Source organism: Epargyreus clarus, unplaced genomic scaffold (assembly GCF_041222505.1).
Source record: "Epargyreus clarus isolate Ecla_fem2 unplaced genomic scaffold, WU_Ecla_fem_2.2 ptg000014l, whole genome shotgun sequence".
In the NCBI taxonomy this organism is placed as follows: domain Eukaryota; kingdom Metazoa; phylum Arthropoda; class Insecta; order Lepidoptera; family Hesperiidae; genus Epargyreus; species Epargyreus clarus.
The window spans coordinates 9703914-9722034 of record NW_027332222.1 but is presented as its reverse complement, the minus strand read 5'-3'; the positions used below and the strand labels follow the sequence as shown (position 1 = coordinate 9722034).

The 18121-nt window shown below is 32.2% G+C and overlaps 3 protein-coding genes across 3 annotated transcripts; 1 reads left to right on the top strand and 2 right to left on the bottom strand.

Annotated features, from left to right (window-relative positions):
* Positions 1-703: 703 nt before the first annotated feature.
* On the bottom strand, positions 704-8099 carry LOC140747511 (rab-like protein 6). Its single transcript, XM_073080012.1, has 11 exons — positions 7865-8099; positions 7430-7584; positions 6911-7098; positions 6403-6549; positions 5990-6164; positions 5462-5632; positions 4450-4610; positions 3696-3842; positions 3216-3517; positions 2968-3008; positions 704-2731 (listed from the first exon to the last, which is right to left on the bottom strand). The coding sequence occupies exons 1-11, from the start codon at positions 7974-7976 to the stop codon at positions 2543-2545; spliced, it is 1788 nt and encodes a 595-aa protein (XP_072936113.1). The 5' UTR covers positions 7977-8099; the 3' UTR covers positions 704-2542.
* A 524-nt stretch (positions 8100-8623) lies between these two features.
* On the bottom strand, positions 8624-10382 carry LOC140747507 (small integral membrane protein 8). Its single transcript, XM_073080006.1, has 3 exons — positions 10242-10382; positions 9970-10137; positions 8624-8802 (listed from the first exon to the last, which is right to left on the bottom strand). The coding sequence occupies exons 2-3, from the start codon at positions 10066-10068 to the stop codon at positions 8647-8649; spliced, it is 255 nt and encodes an 84-aa protein (XP_072936107.1). The 5' UTR covers positions 10069-10137; positions 10242-10382; the 3' UTR covers positions 8624-8646.
* A 575-nt stretch (positions 10383-10957) lies between these two features.
* LOC140747506 (uncharacterized) lies at positions 10958-18042 on the top strand. Its single transcript, XM_073080005.1, has 13 exons — positions 10958-11286; positions 11458-11556; positions 12073-12170; positions 12536-12713; positions 12935-13046; positions 13237-13371; positions 13638-13765; positions 14194-14378; positions 15087-15167; positions 15246-15407; positions 15513-15683; positions 16539-16725; positions 17348-18042. Exons 1-13 carry the CDS (start codon positions 11139-11141, stop codon positions 17434-17436), a joined length of 1773 nt encoding a protein of 590 aa, XP_072936106.1. The 5' UTR covers positions 10958-11138; the 3' UTR covers positions 17437-18042.
* Positions 18043-18121: the final 79 nt, after the last annotated feature.

Here is an 18121-nt window from a genome sequence, read left to right as displayed (position 1 = left end):
CTTTCGTTGAAAATAGTGTCCCATCTGTATGAGTTTCGATAACCCGTAGTCGGAACAAGACTCATAGGACGCATTATGGTGTAAATATTATAATGAGGAATTGGCGCAGATGCTCAAACAAAAAAACTAGATTGGTAGCTCATAATATTTACACCCAAGATCATCGTTATGAATAAAAGCTTGTAAAGTTAACAAATTCGACAATTCTTGTTCTCAAAATCTATGTTGATTTTCACGAAATTAAGTAAATTTGTCTTATTTTCTAAACTATCTGCTTTCATTTAATGAGATTCAAAAGTACGTAGTCCAAACACATGTGCCTAGATAAATTAAACAATTCTCCTTGAAAATTATACCACTATTTAATTTCATATTTATAACTCTGCCCACACTATTTTAATTCTAATTCAGGTTTATTGCTCCTATTTTCCGTATTTTTGACAGATCTTGGTTGCTTTCCTTGACCTGCTCCCTTCCAGGAATTAAGAGAATCTTTCCTTTATTTATATTAAACCTGCTGATATAAGACGCTAATTTATACCTATTGATTTATATTTAAGATACCTTGAAGCATTGTCATTTTTTATTACAAAAACATGCATCAAATTACTTTTCCTTTACGAATATAATGACACACAATTTTGAATATCAAAATCTATCAAATAGAAAGTAATAAATTATAAAACACAAAACAACAGCAGAGTATTTGATAAAAATATTTTATTCAGACAACAAGCAATACACAACAAATATATTATAATAATACATAGTATCTTCAATGTTAACAAGGTAAACCAGGTAAAGGATGTCAAAAGATTGCACATTATGTATATACGAACATTAATTGCACTGTTTATTCACATTTTTTACATTTCACAAGTCCCGAATGATTGAGCGATTTTTACTATTCTTGTGTTTTTACCAGCTTCTTTATATAAAGAAATTCTTATTATATAAAAAATAAACGTCTTAAGAAACAACAATGCCTGAATCTGAACCTACGAATATGAGAATCGCATAAATAATTCAGCAACACGTAATAAACATTTCATCCTTAGATTTATAATAAAGATTAGTAAGATAGTAATAGACATGCAGTAAATTAAGTAGTTTTTACACAATACGCCGTAATAAGAAGTTCATATCAAGTATTTTTACTAATTTTGCAACACTGAAGGTATTCTTAATTAAACAACGAACATAGCAGGAAGCTATATAAGACACGTTACATAAGCTTTAAATTGGTATGAATATGTTAAATAAATTGCAATCTTGTATTTTTTATTACAATATGAAATAGATTAACGTAATGGACTACCCAAAACAATCGCATCTTTATTTAAGAAAGTAGAAATCTCTCTAGATCTCGTTTATTAGATCAGATTTATCCTGATTAAATCTGAATAGGATTACTCAAGTTAATTACAATACAGATATAATAAAAATGAAAACAAATTCATAATAGTAGAAACATAGGCAAGATAGGCATGTTTATAAATGTAACTGTTGTTGTGTTACACTGTGGCATTACTTTTAATGTGTACATTGAGTCAGCCCAGGTTCTTCAATTTATTTAGGCGGGGAAAAAACTGAAAAATGCCGCCACGACCACTTATATTTATTTTTACCGAACTATATTTACGCGCCTCGCGAATAATAATGTTCGTGCGTAGTGTAGGTCAAAGATAAGTAAATGATGAGTTGTCTATTCGTTTGTAGTGTGAATTTAGACGCAAATTCAGATTTGCCGCCCGGGGCATAACCCCCGGCTTGCCCCGCCTAGATCCGGGCCTCCGTAGAGTCACATTTTTTACCAAATATATCCATCGTAATTTTTAAACACACAAGCAGTTAGACACCAAAATACTTGCTTTTATTTAAAATATCAATACTAGGTAGTTCATAATAAAAAAGTATATAAACAATATATTTCGAATAAATGTTCATCGTGCGTGCGTTAGTGACTAGAGAACAGATCCAGAATAATTTTATTCGACACTTACCAATTCAGAATCTCATACATGGAATGTTGTTGGTTAAATCCTCGACAATAGGGATGTCGTTCCGAAATAGATTAAATGGAAGAATCGATTCTTTCAACCACCTTTTAGGTACCAGATACCTATTCTTTCAGATACCAGAGAAATGACAACGTTTTTAATTTTTTCATGTTGATATGTTGTTTTTCGTCGACCAAATTTCTGGGCGACATGGAAGACTGAACGAACCTTTCTTTCGTATTCCCAGCTCAGGACCAATAAATCATTAATGGAACATAGTTTTTAAGAGAAATCCTCGATATTTTTGTAGTTTCATTCTCCGACTTCAAATCAAAATCGATGTTTTCTGGACAGAATCGACATCCCTAACATATATACATATTTGAAAGCATGGTAAGCACTGACCGTTCTTATATATAATATAACAATTAGAATATAGTACATATTATAATTATGAACTGATTCATTATATACTTTTAGTCAGACCACCACCTTTACATTTATAAACATTTCATTTTATAGATTTTAAAATGTAACGAATATTAAATACTATCATATTCCTCGTAATTGAACTCTGCGGCAACAGAGGGCGCCAGTAAATCTTGTTGCTTGCTAGAAGTATCTTTTTCGCCCTTCGATTTCTTATGTTTGTGCTTTTTCTCCTTACGCTCGGACTTGTCACTATAGTCTCCTTTTTCCTTTGATTTCTTCTTCTTATGTTTCTTCTCAAGCTTCAAATAAACAATATGTAAAGATAAAGTGTGAATAAAAAGTGGAAACAATGATTTCGCCTATTTTAGGCTAGAGAAACTACTCTCACACTGTTGCTTATGATTGCAATCACTTATTAGCATTATCTAAAGAATAAAAGCCCTACGGAAACAATATTTTCAATAAAAGCAAAACAATTATATAAGACATCTTGTAAGGGCATAATAAATTAATAAAAATTCTTGCAATAACCAACCTTTTGTTCAGGTTCCTTATTAATATCTGGGTCTTCACCACCTGGAATTATTATTTCATTTCAATAACTGTTCTCAAAAGTACCAAATAATTAAGAAAAAAAAAGAAATCATATTTGTTTACTGTAATACTTACAAGTCACAACACAACAATGTCATCTATGGAAAACGACACAAAAATACAATTTGTTGATGTTTAACCAAAATTAATTTAATTAGAAAGAATATCAATGAAGAATAGTGAAGGTACCTTCTGGAGATCTCCTTATGCTCGAATCACCGGCCCAAAGTGGAAAATCGTTGTGCAATGACAGCTCCATTTGCTCTCCTGAACTGGTTATAGTATTTGAACTTGTGCTGGTGACTTCTATATCCTTAACGTAAGCTTTGCTTATAAACATATCTCTTAAATTTTCTTCCTCATTGTCTATCTTAGGTACAAAATCTGTATTTGAATTAACAACTGGAGGTCGTATAGGTGGACTGCATTCAAAATCTAGATCATCTTCATCAACTGTTACTTTTGGATTTGTGGAATAGTTATCGTCGTCACTGAAAGAATAAGTTCATTTTGTATTGCTGCCATTAGCGTAACTATTGTTTCATTTTGAAAAAAAATACTTCTTGGTATAACTTATAAAACTTATTTCAAGAACACTTGATGATGTTTAACTTACTACCCTATAATTTATTATTTCACTCTATTTTTACAAGAAAGGAATAAAGTTACCTATCAATTTCATAATTAATCTCTTGGTTAGTATTGGTAATGGGCGTAAGGTCCTCCAAGAAGCTGCTGTCCAGGGTGCCAGCGTAGAATTCTTCCAACGCCCCAGACGACGCCGACGCATTCATGCCGGTTGATGAACTAACATCACTGCAACATAAATGTAATGTAAGTAAACTGTGTTTTTTAAGAGTTATAATGAAATGAAATATAACATCAATGAGTATTATAAACTGATTTTGGTACTTCATTAGGTACAATTATAACTTTCTAAAACTAGAATACATTGTAAACGAGATATCGGGTCTATGCAATATGCTCGCGTATCCCAACCTGTGGTCCGCGGACCCCTGGGGGTCAAATGCAACATCAACCTTTACATTATTTTTATTTCATATTTTCCATATTAAACAGTTTTAATTACCTTCTGTATTTGTTTTTTTTTTGTATCTGTCATAAGTAGTCATAACTAAAATAAATACCTAATACGTTTTTTTGCTGTTTATTTTATTAAGGGGGTCCGTGAAAACTGTGCTTGATTTCCTAAGGGTCCGTGGACTGAAAAAGGCTAGGGAACGCTGCAATATGCAATACAGTCAGTTCGGATACATGACAGTTATCTAATTATTTAATATATCTATTACCTAGAACAAGATTCTTATTTCACATAGTCAACTATTGGAAGATTAACCCTAATTTTTGCAAATGTATTGCATTATTTAAAATTATTATTTGAAATATTTAAGTGATAAAATACCTTTCTGCTGCTTGCTGTTGTCTTGATGGTGTAACATCCATGCTGACTGTGGGCTTATTTTTCAGTAACTCCGGGTTGACATAGTGGGTCTGCTTTGTTTGTGTGTTCTCTGATATACTAGACTGAGATTGAACTGTTGGTGGATTTAGCGACTGCGAAAACTTGAAATAAAAAAAATATATAAATATAAAACGAATGGTTAATAGTTGGTATTAGTTAACTCTAAAAATGTACTATAGAAACTGTATAAAGGGTTCTTACTTGTGACATAAATCTATGTATTCAGAATTCAACTAAAGTAATAAAACCATAATCAAAAATATCAATTTGAGAAGCACCTGTTTCAATGTTAAGTAACAATGTTAATTTTAGCATCTACAAAAATGTATATTCTTCTGAACTTTTTCATGATTACAGAGTAGGTATTTAATATACGTAAATGCCTTTTCCTTTTGACCGACATAAAGATCTAGTTTTACCTATTAGTCTGATTCATAATTAGGTGTCCAAAATTTAAACAAAGAAATGTCACTGTCAAAATTAATAAGAAACAAAAACTTTAACAAACTCAACAAAAAACGAAAACTTTAACAAACGCGTTATGTAAACGAGAAAACATTCGAGTTCGATCACAATAACGAAAATGAATAATATCAGCTTCGAAACTTAAAAATGACGGCACAAGAAATGTTTTGGATTCCGATTGTGTTACCATTATCACATTTTAATTTTCTATCATAAACTTTGTTCTTTATTATTATTACTGTATGTAACGAAATTGTGGTGATATAAATATTAGAAAATGTGAATTAATCTTAATTTATTTAGATTATAATTTTATTATTGTTGTACATATTATTTTAATATCGACAAAAATAAGAAAGTACCATTTGAAATATATTTTATTGATAGGTTTTTGATTACATTTTGATTACATTGATTACATTTTGGACACCTAATTATGAATCAGACTATAGGTGGTATGCATATACGGTAAAGAAAGGCAACTGACCAGCGGGTTGACGGTGGGCGGCACGATGGGCTTCCCGGCGCCGAGCACGATGCTGGGCGCGCGCCGGCCGGCCGCCGCGGCCGCGCTCGCCGCGCCGCCCGCCGCCCCGCCCGCGCGCCGCCGGTCCGCCAGACGCTCCACGAACACCTCGTAGTGCGCCTCCTCAGAGTTCTGCCCGAGTAATATACTTTGTCAAGTATTTATATGTCAGCAGTGTGTGAACTATTTCTCTATCTGTTTTTATAAAGGCGAAAGCTTAAAATATTTATGTTATGAACACGTCGCATGCGCGCACCTATGGCACTGCTCAACTATTTTTTTTCATACGCGAACGTGCATCCGCGCTAATTTTAGCAAACGCCCGAAGAATTTTCTTTTTGTCTATTTTGTATTTTATGTGACATATAAAGAATTAGAGGTAATATGTTATTTTTTTATGTGTTATACAGTTGTAACATTAATAATATAGATGATGATACAAAATTTACAGATTTGTATAATATAAAACTTAATAACACTTAATCATACTTGGAATTCATCCAGATCCTTTTCAATCTCCTCCATGTCTTTCTGATTTCTTTGTAACTGTTCCAATAGACTGGTCTTTTGAAGTCTCAGGAAGGGAACGCTGAAGAATTTGTGCAATAATCTCAATCCAAAACCATTCCTCATTGATGATTCTGCGTAACGTATTGGCGCCGTTCTAAAAATATATGTATGCAACCATTATACAATTATTTACAACAGTCATAATAATGTTCTAAAATGTATTACAAAATCATCGATTCTCAATAGTAACAATAAATTATACAAAATAAATAGTATCTGACGTAAGTAAAGATTTTTATATGCCACAGGCAAAGCTATTTATCAACATTATAGGCTGCAGTTAAATTTAAATAAGGTATGAAAAACAATGAATTATGTGTCCAAGTAAATACCTGGTAAGTTTAGCATTGTGCAATGCTTGGTCAATGTGATGTGAATGAACCTGGCGATGGTGCTGCATGTCACAGTGGTTACCGAGCACCACTACTGGCAAATCTGCCGGTACACGCGACAACTCCTTTACTACATACTCAAATGTCCTGTAACATGATGAATGGTTTTGTTTACTGTGGAATATCTATAAATCTTTTTAATGAGATTCTATATTGTCCATACTTTGTTATTTACATTTTACAAATAGATGTAGAGAAATATACATAAATAGAAAAACTGAGACAAATGTTTAGTTATTTTAAAATTAAAGAGTGTCACATTTGCATGTAGCTATATTTAAAAAATCTATTGTTTTTTTAATTGTCTACTAGTATGAGCTACTCTTTTTTGTATTGCCATTTACATAGGCTATTACTCTCAATAATACTAATATTTAACAAAATATATCTAGGCTTCCTACAGCACATGAACCGATCGCAGAAGAAATAAACATTATGATAAAATCACCAAGGTTTTGTTATATCCAACATAAGAATAACACCACTGGCATTCTTATACACATCCAGGAAGGTGGCATCCAATACTGGAGTCTCGTAGCCATCCTCAGTTGCTGGTGCCGTATGATTTTCTAACTTTAGTCCAAGAGGTGGCTTCTTTTTAGTTTTCCCTTTGTCAACCACTTCCCACACTTCCACCTACAAAAATTAAAATTTTAGTTATAATAAGTATAAATTATCCAAATATTAAACAAAACATAATATAACTATTTCTAGAACATGAACCAATGGATGGATGGGTGGAGATTGATGGAAATGGATGGAATAATGGAAGGATATGTTATAAACACAAATTGTAGTGAAAATGCTAAGAATAGAGACTTGCTATTAAAAATATAGATTTCTAAATTCACAAACTGTTAGTCTTACAAAAAAAAAGGCTTACTAATTTATATTATAATTGATATCTACTGTTGATTTTGTCATAATTTTAATGTGTATAATTAATATTTATACAATCAATACTTACTTTCACAATATAATCACTATTTTTATATGTCCAATGAATGGGAGCAACTTGTATCTGTTCTGTGGGAACATAATCTTCTGTAAAGGGTCCACCCTGCAACCTTTGCAGCAAACACGATTTACCAACATTTCTGTCTCCCTTGATAAGTATTTTCACTGAAATGATTTTAATAAAATTATAATAATAATGTGTATATATTTAAAATATTAGTATATTAGGGCAATTGTTCTTTCCTTTTTTTAATGGCTCAGTAATTATTTATTAAACTTAAAAATAAAAGTTATCAAGAACCTGATGTCCTACATTTAAAATATTACAAAATGACGGAAACTGTAAAGTTTGATTTCAAAGAGCTTAAATAAATATTAAATACTTGAAATTATTTTATTGATGTTGCCGCTCATTGTACTCAAAAAATAATATAAATATATTTACTATTAAAATGTACGCCTCTGGAAAATTTCTTTTGTAGTGAAGAAGACATGGGCGTAGGAGCTGGACACCGGTCTTCATTACTCCTGGTTAACTTTTTAAAAGCAGAAAACATGTTTACGATTATTTAAATTCTTATTTTGATGAAAACTGCAAGTATTTTAAATTCACTTTCATAAATTCAAGTACATGAACATGACACGAACTCAAAAAAAACAGCTGTCAGGAATCAATATGTCATTGTCAATTCAACTAAAAATTACAAAAACTTCTTTTGCGATACAGTATATACATGGTTCAGCACCACAGAGTATATTTGATAAATTTGAGGCTAACACCGCGTTATCATAATATTATCTATGATATTATTGATTGTAATAAATGAAATAAAAACAAGGTACCCTTAAAAATAAATACATAATAAAAGCGGCTCTTCATTTTACATATTTTGTCTTGGTAATATAAAAAAAACTCTAATAAATAATATAAACTTTCAAAGAAAACTTCAGAGTATAGTAACCTATGAAAACTTATATACAATAGATTTTTTTATATGTAGGTTTAATTTTGTTATGTTAAAAAATATCTTTCCTCTTAAATATGATTATATTCTAAAGCATGATAGATCTTTATTTTATTTTAGTTTAAAAAGTTACATTCTAGTAGTTTATGTGTGCAAATTCGTTGCAATGCAAATCAGTACACATTTAATTAAATATGGGTGTTATCTTATACTTTTTTATTATTAATGAAACAACAACATTCATTTTATCTAATTGCTTTAATTAATCCCATTTAGATTTCTTTTTCTCAAATACTTCTTTGCCATCTTTATCAACCGCTGAATAATATCCCATTGATTCATATTTTTGTCTCATGTATGCCAAGTAACCCAAAGTAATTCCAAAACATGTCAGTCCTATGGACATTATTACAATATTCTGAAAAAAAAAAATATGCATTATATATACAGTGTAAACTCTATATAACGGCACTGAAGGGACTGTGCATTTTAGGGCGTTATAGAGAGTGGTCGTTAAATGGAGAGAAGAAAAATTAGAATTATAAAAAGAAAAAGTTTATTTCAGTCTAGTGTTAGTTGTTATGTACAAAAAAAGAATCTTATTTGAACGCTATTGCGTGTAGTCTGTTATTTTTGTCTGACGTCTTTTGCTGCACCAGTAATTTTGTTGTATTTTTTTAATTATTTTATTCATAACTTCTGATATTGAGGCATCTTGGTGACAAAGGAAGTAAATTTCCAATAATTTTGTGAAAGCAATCCAATTTGTAAACAAAAGAACGAATTTCTTAGAAAGTTTCGGATGCGTGATGCCGACAGACGAGTTTATTGCGGGCTAGGATAAAAGGCAACAAAAGAACGTACACAGGTGCACAGTTTTTACTAATTTTAGCAACTTAAAAGGTACTTTTTATTACTCAATTGTGGTCGTTATTGAGAGTGGGTGTAATGCTATGTAGAGTGTATCATTGTATGGAATACAAGCTAAACCAACTAAGCCAATTGTTTTCGACGCTTTAGAGAGTTTGTCGTTAAATCGAGTGACGTTACATGGAGTTTACACTGTATTATTTTAAGATCAGTTATATATGTTATTATGTATTAAGGCGAACTTGTATGCTTTATTTACTGAACCTGCTATAATTCCCATACAGAAAATGTACAATATTTTATTTATTTTTAATACAAAAATTAATATAGTCACTGGAAAAGCTTAAAGTCTAACATGCTGAGCGGCTCCGTTGCATGTTAGACTTTTAGCATTTCCAGCGACAATGTTATATATAAAGTCTAAAAAGAAAGCAGAGAAATAATTGTGTGTTCTTATTTTTGTCAAAAAAAAATACTGGTGAAATCATTTATTGCAGTTTTATAATTGAGAATAATTTAGTTGTAGATAAATTCTTAGGTATCTGAAGGTCCACTTCACTGTTTTTGATGTTTCTGCCATAATGTTAATTTTGAAATAAGACTGAGTAAGCAATCTATCATATATAATTATTAATATTTTTAAATAACTTGCATCGCAAATGGTTCTTAAAAAAAACAAGTTATATAATCAATTTAAAAATTAAATAGTTCTTACAGGCTTTGCATAGAGTTCAAAATTTACGATTCTGAATGCTGTAGTAGACCTCATAGACCTTATTCCATCGCCACCTTTTTCATTGTTTGTATTCGACATTTTTTATTGCGTATAATCAAATACGCCTGAATGAACTCTTTTAGGTATAATAATAGATCAGTACTCAATCTGAAAACCGAAGTATAAGAGCATAATGAATAACACATTGTAAGTTTAAGGACTATTAAGCTAAAATTTATATGACACATAAGTTTATTTCATTAAAAACCTACCTAGTTTAATAGTATTTCCCATTATTATATTATTAGAAAGATAAACTTTTTTTCACAAATAATCTCATCACATGTTTTCAATCTTACAGCTTTCAGATTTGACAGAGACAATGACAATGACATTTTATGTTTTGATGTTCCACTTGATGATCAAACCGAACAATTTTTAACACCATACTCTTCACATTTCTATTGTTAACGTTGTTTAATGTTCATCATCCATGTCTCTTTGTTATATAATATTAGGATTTTAGGATTAAATTTTAATACACTTAAATTTAGCGTAGCTGTAAAGATGTGCTCTTACCTCAGAGTAAATATTATTTATCTATTCACAGCCGTGCGTTCCTTGCATTAGAACATGTTTCAACAATTTTTAACCCTTAAACTGCACTAATTATGTAGGGGGTACATAATCATTACACTTATTTAATTTATAAACTTTTATGAACATAAAGAGGTATATAAACACAGAGTACGGAAACTGTATATAAGTATGAATAGTATGATAAAAAAATATAACAAGGGTAAAATAATGTAGATTTAAATTAGATTTTAATAATATTTATTGTTATAATAGTATAAAAACGATATTTTACGACGTAAAACCAAAGAGTATTGTAAAACGTCTTCGATATAATAAGAAAGCCATAGTAAATATGGTATTTTTTAAACTGAATGAATAATTTTATCTTTGCTGTACAACACTATTACTTATAAGAAAAAAAAAACGAATGACGCCGAGTTGGCTTGGCAGATGAACGGGCTTTGTAATTTGTCAAAAATATCGAAATTTTGTTAATTTATAATATTATGACTTTGTAAAGTCTCGTAATAGTTGTTTAAAATTCAATTTTATTTATATTTGTGTTCGGCTGCTCTGGTACCGTTATCAATATGGAGTCAGATTCGGCGCTGCAAGGTGATGTTCCCGATGGCGCGGAAATGTCCCCCTTAGTCGAAAATCAACCAGAAAATATTGAAGATATGTCTGATAATAACTTAGCTGGGCATGATTCAGAGGCGGCTGCCTCCGAGGAATCAGGTCTGTAAGTTTTATATACTATTAGCCTGCATGTACTTTACTATGTTCTTTAATTTGACTCCCGTACTATTTTCTTTGCCGAACCGTTATATTGCAAAATTATGGATTTAGTTTGTTTGCCCCATTTGTTTGTTTTATATTTAAATATATAGGTTAAATTATTGTATGTAGCGGCAAATGGCGCAGCGCCTACGAGTAGCAGTGATGTATTGGACATAGAGCCTAGTGCCCAGTCGGCTGACGGCGACGAACATGCAGTTGCAGAGCAAGGTAAAAAATCTTGGAGTTGTACAGCAGCAACTCTAACATTTACATGTATAAAAGTTTATACTTCATTTTGTAATCATACCTGTGAATTTGGGTAAGCATTAGACTTCGTCTTATTGACAAATTAACCCGAGCACTATAATATGTAATCCAATATGGTTCAAAACCTTCACATTAACCTATGTTCCATAATCCAACATTACAATCAGGACCACTCTTATTCATAATATTAGCTAGTTCGCTGAGCCTGGCAATGGTAACTAGCAAACATCTTGTATACATCTGGCAATCACTATGAGATCACAGTGACTGCCCAAATAATCATTTTATAGTACTTGCATGGGCAAGTTCTATGAGAACAGTTTATTCGTGTTCTTCATTTTAGCATAAGAAATGATTTTTTATCGTAATTGGTATTGTGTTGATGGAAACTACAAATATCTAAAATGTTCTAAGTCTTAAACATCTGTTGAAAGAGGTAGTTACTAACTGAATTGTAATTTCTTAATCGGTTTCTAGAACAAGCGGAGGCCGAGGAAGAAATGGACATAGATGAAACAACCCCAGGCACAGCTGATGAATCAGCCTACATTGGTGATAATTGCTTGTCTACTCCGGTAAATACACCATATTTTTTTTTGCACCTTCATATTTATGACATGCAAATTTATAACATTTTTACACCCAAAACATATTCAATATTCACAGATAGAAATTTTGTTGAAATTTTCTATATTCCTTTCATTTCAGAAAGCTTTTTGTATGTGTTATCATCTACGATCAGCCTGTTCACTATAAACAGATGTGTTGTGAGTCTTTATGGCTTTTAGAAAGATTAAATTAATAATACATACCTTATAATTAACATGATTATAAATTTGATTAAAACTGCTTTAAAAAAATCGAATAAAGTTGAAGCACCAAATTTTGCATTAAACTTTAAGTATAATTAATTAAACATAACAATAATTGTATCTTACAGGCAGCAACTGAAGATAATTCACCCCAAGACCCTGAAAATCCACTGGACCCTTTGCTAAAAGAGTCGAGCCTTGATGAAAGCGAAGAGGGTGTGGATGCTCCACAGGAGGAATCTCCTGACCAATCCATTACATCTGCCATGCCCATTGAAGGTGTTGGAGCTCCTATTATTCAGGATGGTAAGCATACAATTTTAATCTTGATTCTTTTACTAGAAAGTGTATTTTACATTAGCAGGAAATAAATATAATAATTGTATGAGCGAAAATGTTTCAATAAATTTTATATACTTTTATACCAGATTGCAACTGAATATCATCTAAGCACAGATAAAAAAACACTCCAATTGGCAACTGATAATCATAAACATATTGAACATATTAATTTAATTGTTTTTTAGAGGAATCAAGCACGATGGATGAAGACATGGGTGGTGGAGAGGGAGTTGCTAGCAGCGATGATGTCAATGATATTAGCAGTGCTGCACAGGATGTCCTCAGCACAGGCATCAGGTAAATAAGAATAAATTTATTTAGATAACTATATTTTTAATATTTAGGTATCTGAATATATATTCAGTATATTTGGTATATTTTAAAATTGGCATTATACAGCTAGCCAATAAAAACAAACGGAATAGAGATTTTTTTTATTACTTAATTATAAAGTATTGTAATATTACAAATTTATTGTTATTCACAGTTCAAGCACAACAGAAGGTGGTGCAGATATATCAAGCAGTGGCCAGTCAGAGGCAGCTCTGATATCATCTACAGCAAACGGTCCTGCTGTGTTGCACTCATTCTCAGTTGTACAACAGCAGCAGCAATCTAATGAGTCAGTATATTTATTTATATATTTATAAACATATATTAGGAAAATCAAAAATTAAATTGCTTGTGAAAGCAGTGATCAGTTGTTAAAGAAATTTGAAGTGGTAATTAAAAAAAATGATGGATATTAGTTCAATGATTTGCATTTAATATTTCTTTAAACATATTTTTTCCTTCTAGGTATTACAAATTTAACAGGTATCTTACGTTATCAAGTTTGCAATTTATTTGGCTTTTAGTTTTAAAACAGTTAAATTTAATTGTGTACAGATTCAGTGATGCTGATACTTCAGAAATGGAAGGTGCTGCGGATACAATGCCCACGGTTAGCGAGTCTATGCCATTGTTGACAATGACTTCTAATGGATCTGCTCTACTCTCTCCAACTTTGCTTCAAGGTAATAATAAATTCAAATTGTCAATTTTATGTTTGACTCTTGATGTAAAGACAGGAGTGTTATTAAATGTTTAATGTGTTTGCATGTGTATTATGAAGAGAATCTTTTAAACTGTTTCCAAGTTAGAGTCAGTGCTTTTTTACATTTATTGCTTTTATGTTTTTTGACTACTTTATGTTTTGATAACAGTTTGAAGAAGAAAATAAAATTATTAGTATTAAACAATTCTGATTGGATTCAGATAGATCTAGCATGTCATTGGAGTTGATAATAAATAATAATAGATGCTGGCTGGATTACACATAAGGCAATCCAAATTGTCCTATTATTTGGTGATTGAATGTTCGTTTGTTAGTTGAAACTTAATGAATGAAAAAAAAAGTAACATGTAGACAAAAAACTAAGGGAGGAACGTGTGTGTCGTGCAGGTGAGGAGGGCGGCGGCAGCGTGTCGTCGTCGGTGGCGGGCGCGGGCGAGGCGGAGGGCGAGGCGGCGGGCGAGGGCGAGGGCGCGGTGAGCAGCTCGGGCCACGCCGCGCCGCTGCCGCCCGCCGACGCCGCGCACGCGCTCGCCACGCTCGCCAGCGCCGCGCTGCACCACCAACACGAACAGGTGCGTCCACCACATATTATTCCTGTCCTACCATACATTAGTGAAGATACTTCGCCGCCTTGAAATTGAATGAAGCCACAAACAGCTGATTTGTAAGTTCTTTTTTTTCGAATTCTTGACAAATAAAAACATTTTTAGTGGAAATTTACGAATAAATAACTAATATAGGTAATTTACATAATAAATAAATAATTATTTCAAATATTTTAGGGACATTTTAGCACGGAGACGTGGTAAAACTTTTTTACGCAACTTTTTTAATTGTCAAAACTGGTTACATTTTCTTGTTAGGAGTGAGTAATCTTCACTAATGTATGTGTCCTACAAATAGCCACAGGTTTGCTTTCAAAGTCATTGGGTTTAAACTTTAGTCCATAGTCCACTATGCAGTAGTACTCATTCTAGTCGTATGAGGGAACATAGTTATCAAGCCAAACAATAGGCCAAAAATAAGGTCGCGCTCTGGCTAAGTGGACTTAGTAAACAGGAATTAATGCATTAATGTAGCATAGCATAGTATGTTGAAGGCTCATCCTAATTGTATGTCTATAATTATCCTACCATAGTTATCAAACAATAAGATAAAAAAGGATTACATTATTTTCAGTTTATTTTAAATCGCCTGTTTTCGAATAGACACTACAGAAGTATATATCCTTATTCTATTGTTATGTTGAGAATTTTACTAATTGATTATCATTATAACAGAATGAATCAGAAGAACCAAAACAGCAAAATGATGAAGATGCGTGGTATACTGTCGGCATAGTTAAAGGAACTACATATACTGTAAGTTTTACATGGTTAGTTTCTTATGATTTTATTTTTTTGAGTGTGATTAATAAAATCTATTTTATTCTTTTTTAGGTTCAAAATTACATATCGGATCCTAATGTAGACCTTTCAAATCTATCTTTGGATAACCTGCCTGATTTGGCTGGGCTACCCATGACCCCTCTAGAACACGGTACTGCCTATAAGTTCAGAATTTCTGCAATTAATTCATGCGGCCGAGGTGAATTCAGTGAGGTAAGATAATGTTTAACTTGATCTTCTTGAATGTAGGAATCTTAATTTAGATTTTATTACTAATTTATTGTTATGCATAATAATAATTTTTGTGTTATTCTTTAGGAATCGGCGTTCAAAACCTGTTTACCTGGTTTCCCGGGAGCGCCATCAGCTATCAAAATATCAAAGTCTGTAGAAGGTGCACATCTATCGTGGGAGCCGCCGCAAGTGGCCGCGGAGGGTATCTTCGAGTATTCAGTCTATCTCGCCGTGCGGTCTAATACACAACCAAAGGTAAGTAATAATTTTTAAGTAGAATATTCTATGTCTTTATTTTTAAACTAGCTGACTCGGCAAACTTTGTACTGCCTCAAAATCTATTTATCAAATATATTTCATATAAAATGTAGCCTATGTTACTCGTAAATAGCTTTCAAGTGGTGAAAGAATTTTTAAAATCGGTCCAGTAGTTTTTGAGCCTATTCATTACAACCAAACAAACAAACTTTTCCTCTTTATAATATTAGTCTAGATATTGGGAAAGAAGCAAAGAAATATAAGTGGCAAGAAAGGAAAGGCATCATTATAATAAATAGCATGAGTTATAACGAAAGTTGGTTATAGAAATGTCAGTAACCTTGTAAAATAAGTTTCAATATATCATACAATTGTGCCTGCGTTTCTATATCATTTAAACCATTCATTGTTCGTATATACTATTTACACATTTTATCATACCGATATTAATTTAAAATAACAAATGTGTTGCCTTAATAACAGTATTGACATAATTATATATTATGTGCACAAGTGTATAAAAAGCATCTATTATCGTCCATCTATACATATAAATAAAATTGGAGTGTCTGTTTTTAATATTGAAATAACAGCTTTTTACTACATGCATAAGAATATACATACGGTACATATACCAAAATAACATTTTTACAATTTTTGTCTGTCTATCTGTTTGTTCTGGCTAATCTCTGAAACGGCTGGAACGATTTTGACGGGTTTTTTATTGGCAGGTAGCTGATGCAATAAGGAGTAACTTAGGCTTATATTTTAGAAGTAGATGTGCTCCTATTTCTTTTTAACGAGGGTGAAACCGCGGGGCACAGCTAGTAATGAATGTATTGTTGGTTGTAGGAGGCGTCCAAGTCTCAGCTGGCGTTCGTGCGCGTGTACTGCGGCAAGGCCAACACGTGCGTGGTGCCGCAGGCGTCGCTGGGCGCCGCGCACGTGGACTCCTCCACCAAGCCCGCCATCATCTTCCGCATCGCCGCGCGCAATGAGAAGGGCTACGGGCCCGCCACGCAAGTCAGGTGGCTTCAAGGTCAGTTGCAAGGTTTTTTTTTTATATAATATAGGAGTAGCAGACGAGCATGCAGTCCGCCTGATGGTAAGTGGCTACTGCCGCCCATGGCCATCTGTAATCAAGTAATACTTTTCCGAGGTGTGCCAGCTTAGTCCTTAGGAGTAGCGGCGCACCTGTGGCCGACCTCAGTTAGGAATATCTAATTCTATCTGGGCCTCATCAACATGTCCATGGGCGCCAGTAGCCACTTTCCATCAGATGGACTGCTTGCTCGTTTGCTGCAGTTGTTAACTGACCTCATATATCCGTTATTATTAAACTATATATATACGATATTTTGCCTAGCAAAAGTTGATATTGAAGTCAGCTCTACGTTTTGTGCAAAGGTTTTTTATATAATTAAATAAATGTGGTTGTCAGGTAAATTTTTAATAAAATAAGTTTAAATGCTTAATTGAATTGCATTATTTCGACTTATTCGATATAGTTCTTACAAAATAATTACTGTTCTGTCCTCAAGAACCTCCATCCTTATTTAAGTTATGGCGTTGAAATTACAAGCATAATTCGTACTTACCTATTTACTCATTTGTAGTTCATACATGAAACATTATTTCTAAAACAAACCATTGTTTTTCAGATATCAAATCGACAGGCGTCAAACGAGCCGGCGACGGGCGGTTACCAGGCGCCTCTCCCTCGAAGCAACCCAAACAAATAATACACTAAGGATCGACGCACTTCTGGACTTATTTAGAGTACACTAACTTAGTGAATATGCCTTCGTGTGCTATATCTTAGCACAACTTACTATTATAGTATTTTTGTCACTGTAATAGCGTAGAAACACAAAAGTTTTATTCCGATGTTTTAATCTGATTTTGTTTTAAGATCTAACGAGTCTATAATTTTATTGTAAGAATAATTTGTTACATATAAATGTAGTGTCTGACAAACTATGAACTTGGTACTATATAGAGCGATAGATAATTATGTTGAATACATAATGTAAAAATACATGTAACATAAAATCTGAAGTGCTTTCCATGTAGAGCATTTATTTTAAATTCCATCAACTATATATGGTATATTGTTAATATATTGTATAGAATTTACTAGAAATGTATGTTTGAAAATTCTTGATTATGATTTAAAAATAATCTTTCTGGACTATACCACCTTCAATATGTTAAGTGTTTAAATACTTTGTTACTAAAAAGGCAATAAATGACTGATAAGAACATATTTTATGTATGTAAGTATTCAAACAACTAGATTAAGTGCAAAATTATATCTGTTATGTAAAAACATTTCAAAATAAATACATTTTTGATATATCTGTTTTATGTGTTAAAAAGCAATTGTCACGACTAGTCATGAATTCCTTACATTTCTAAATAAATATCAAAAATAC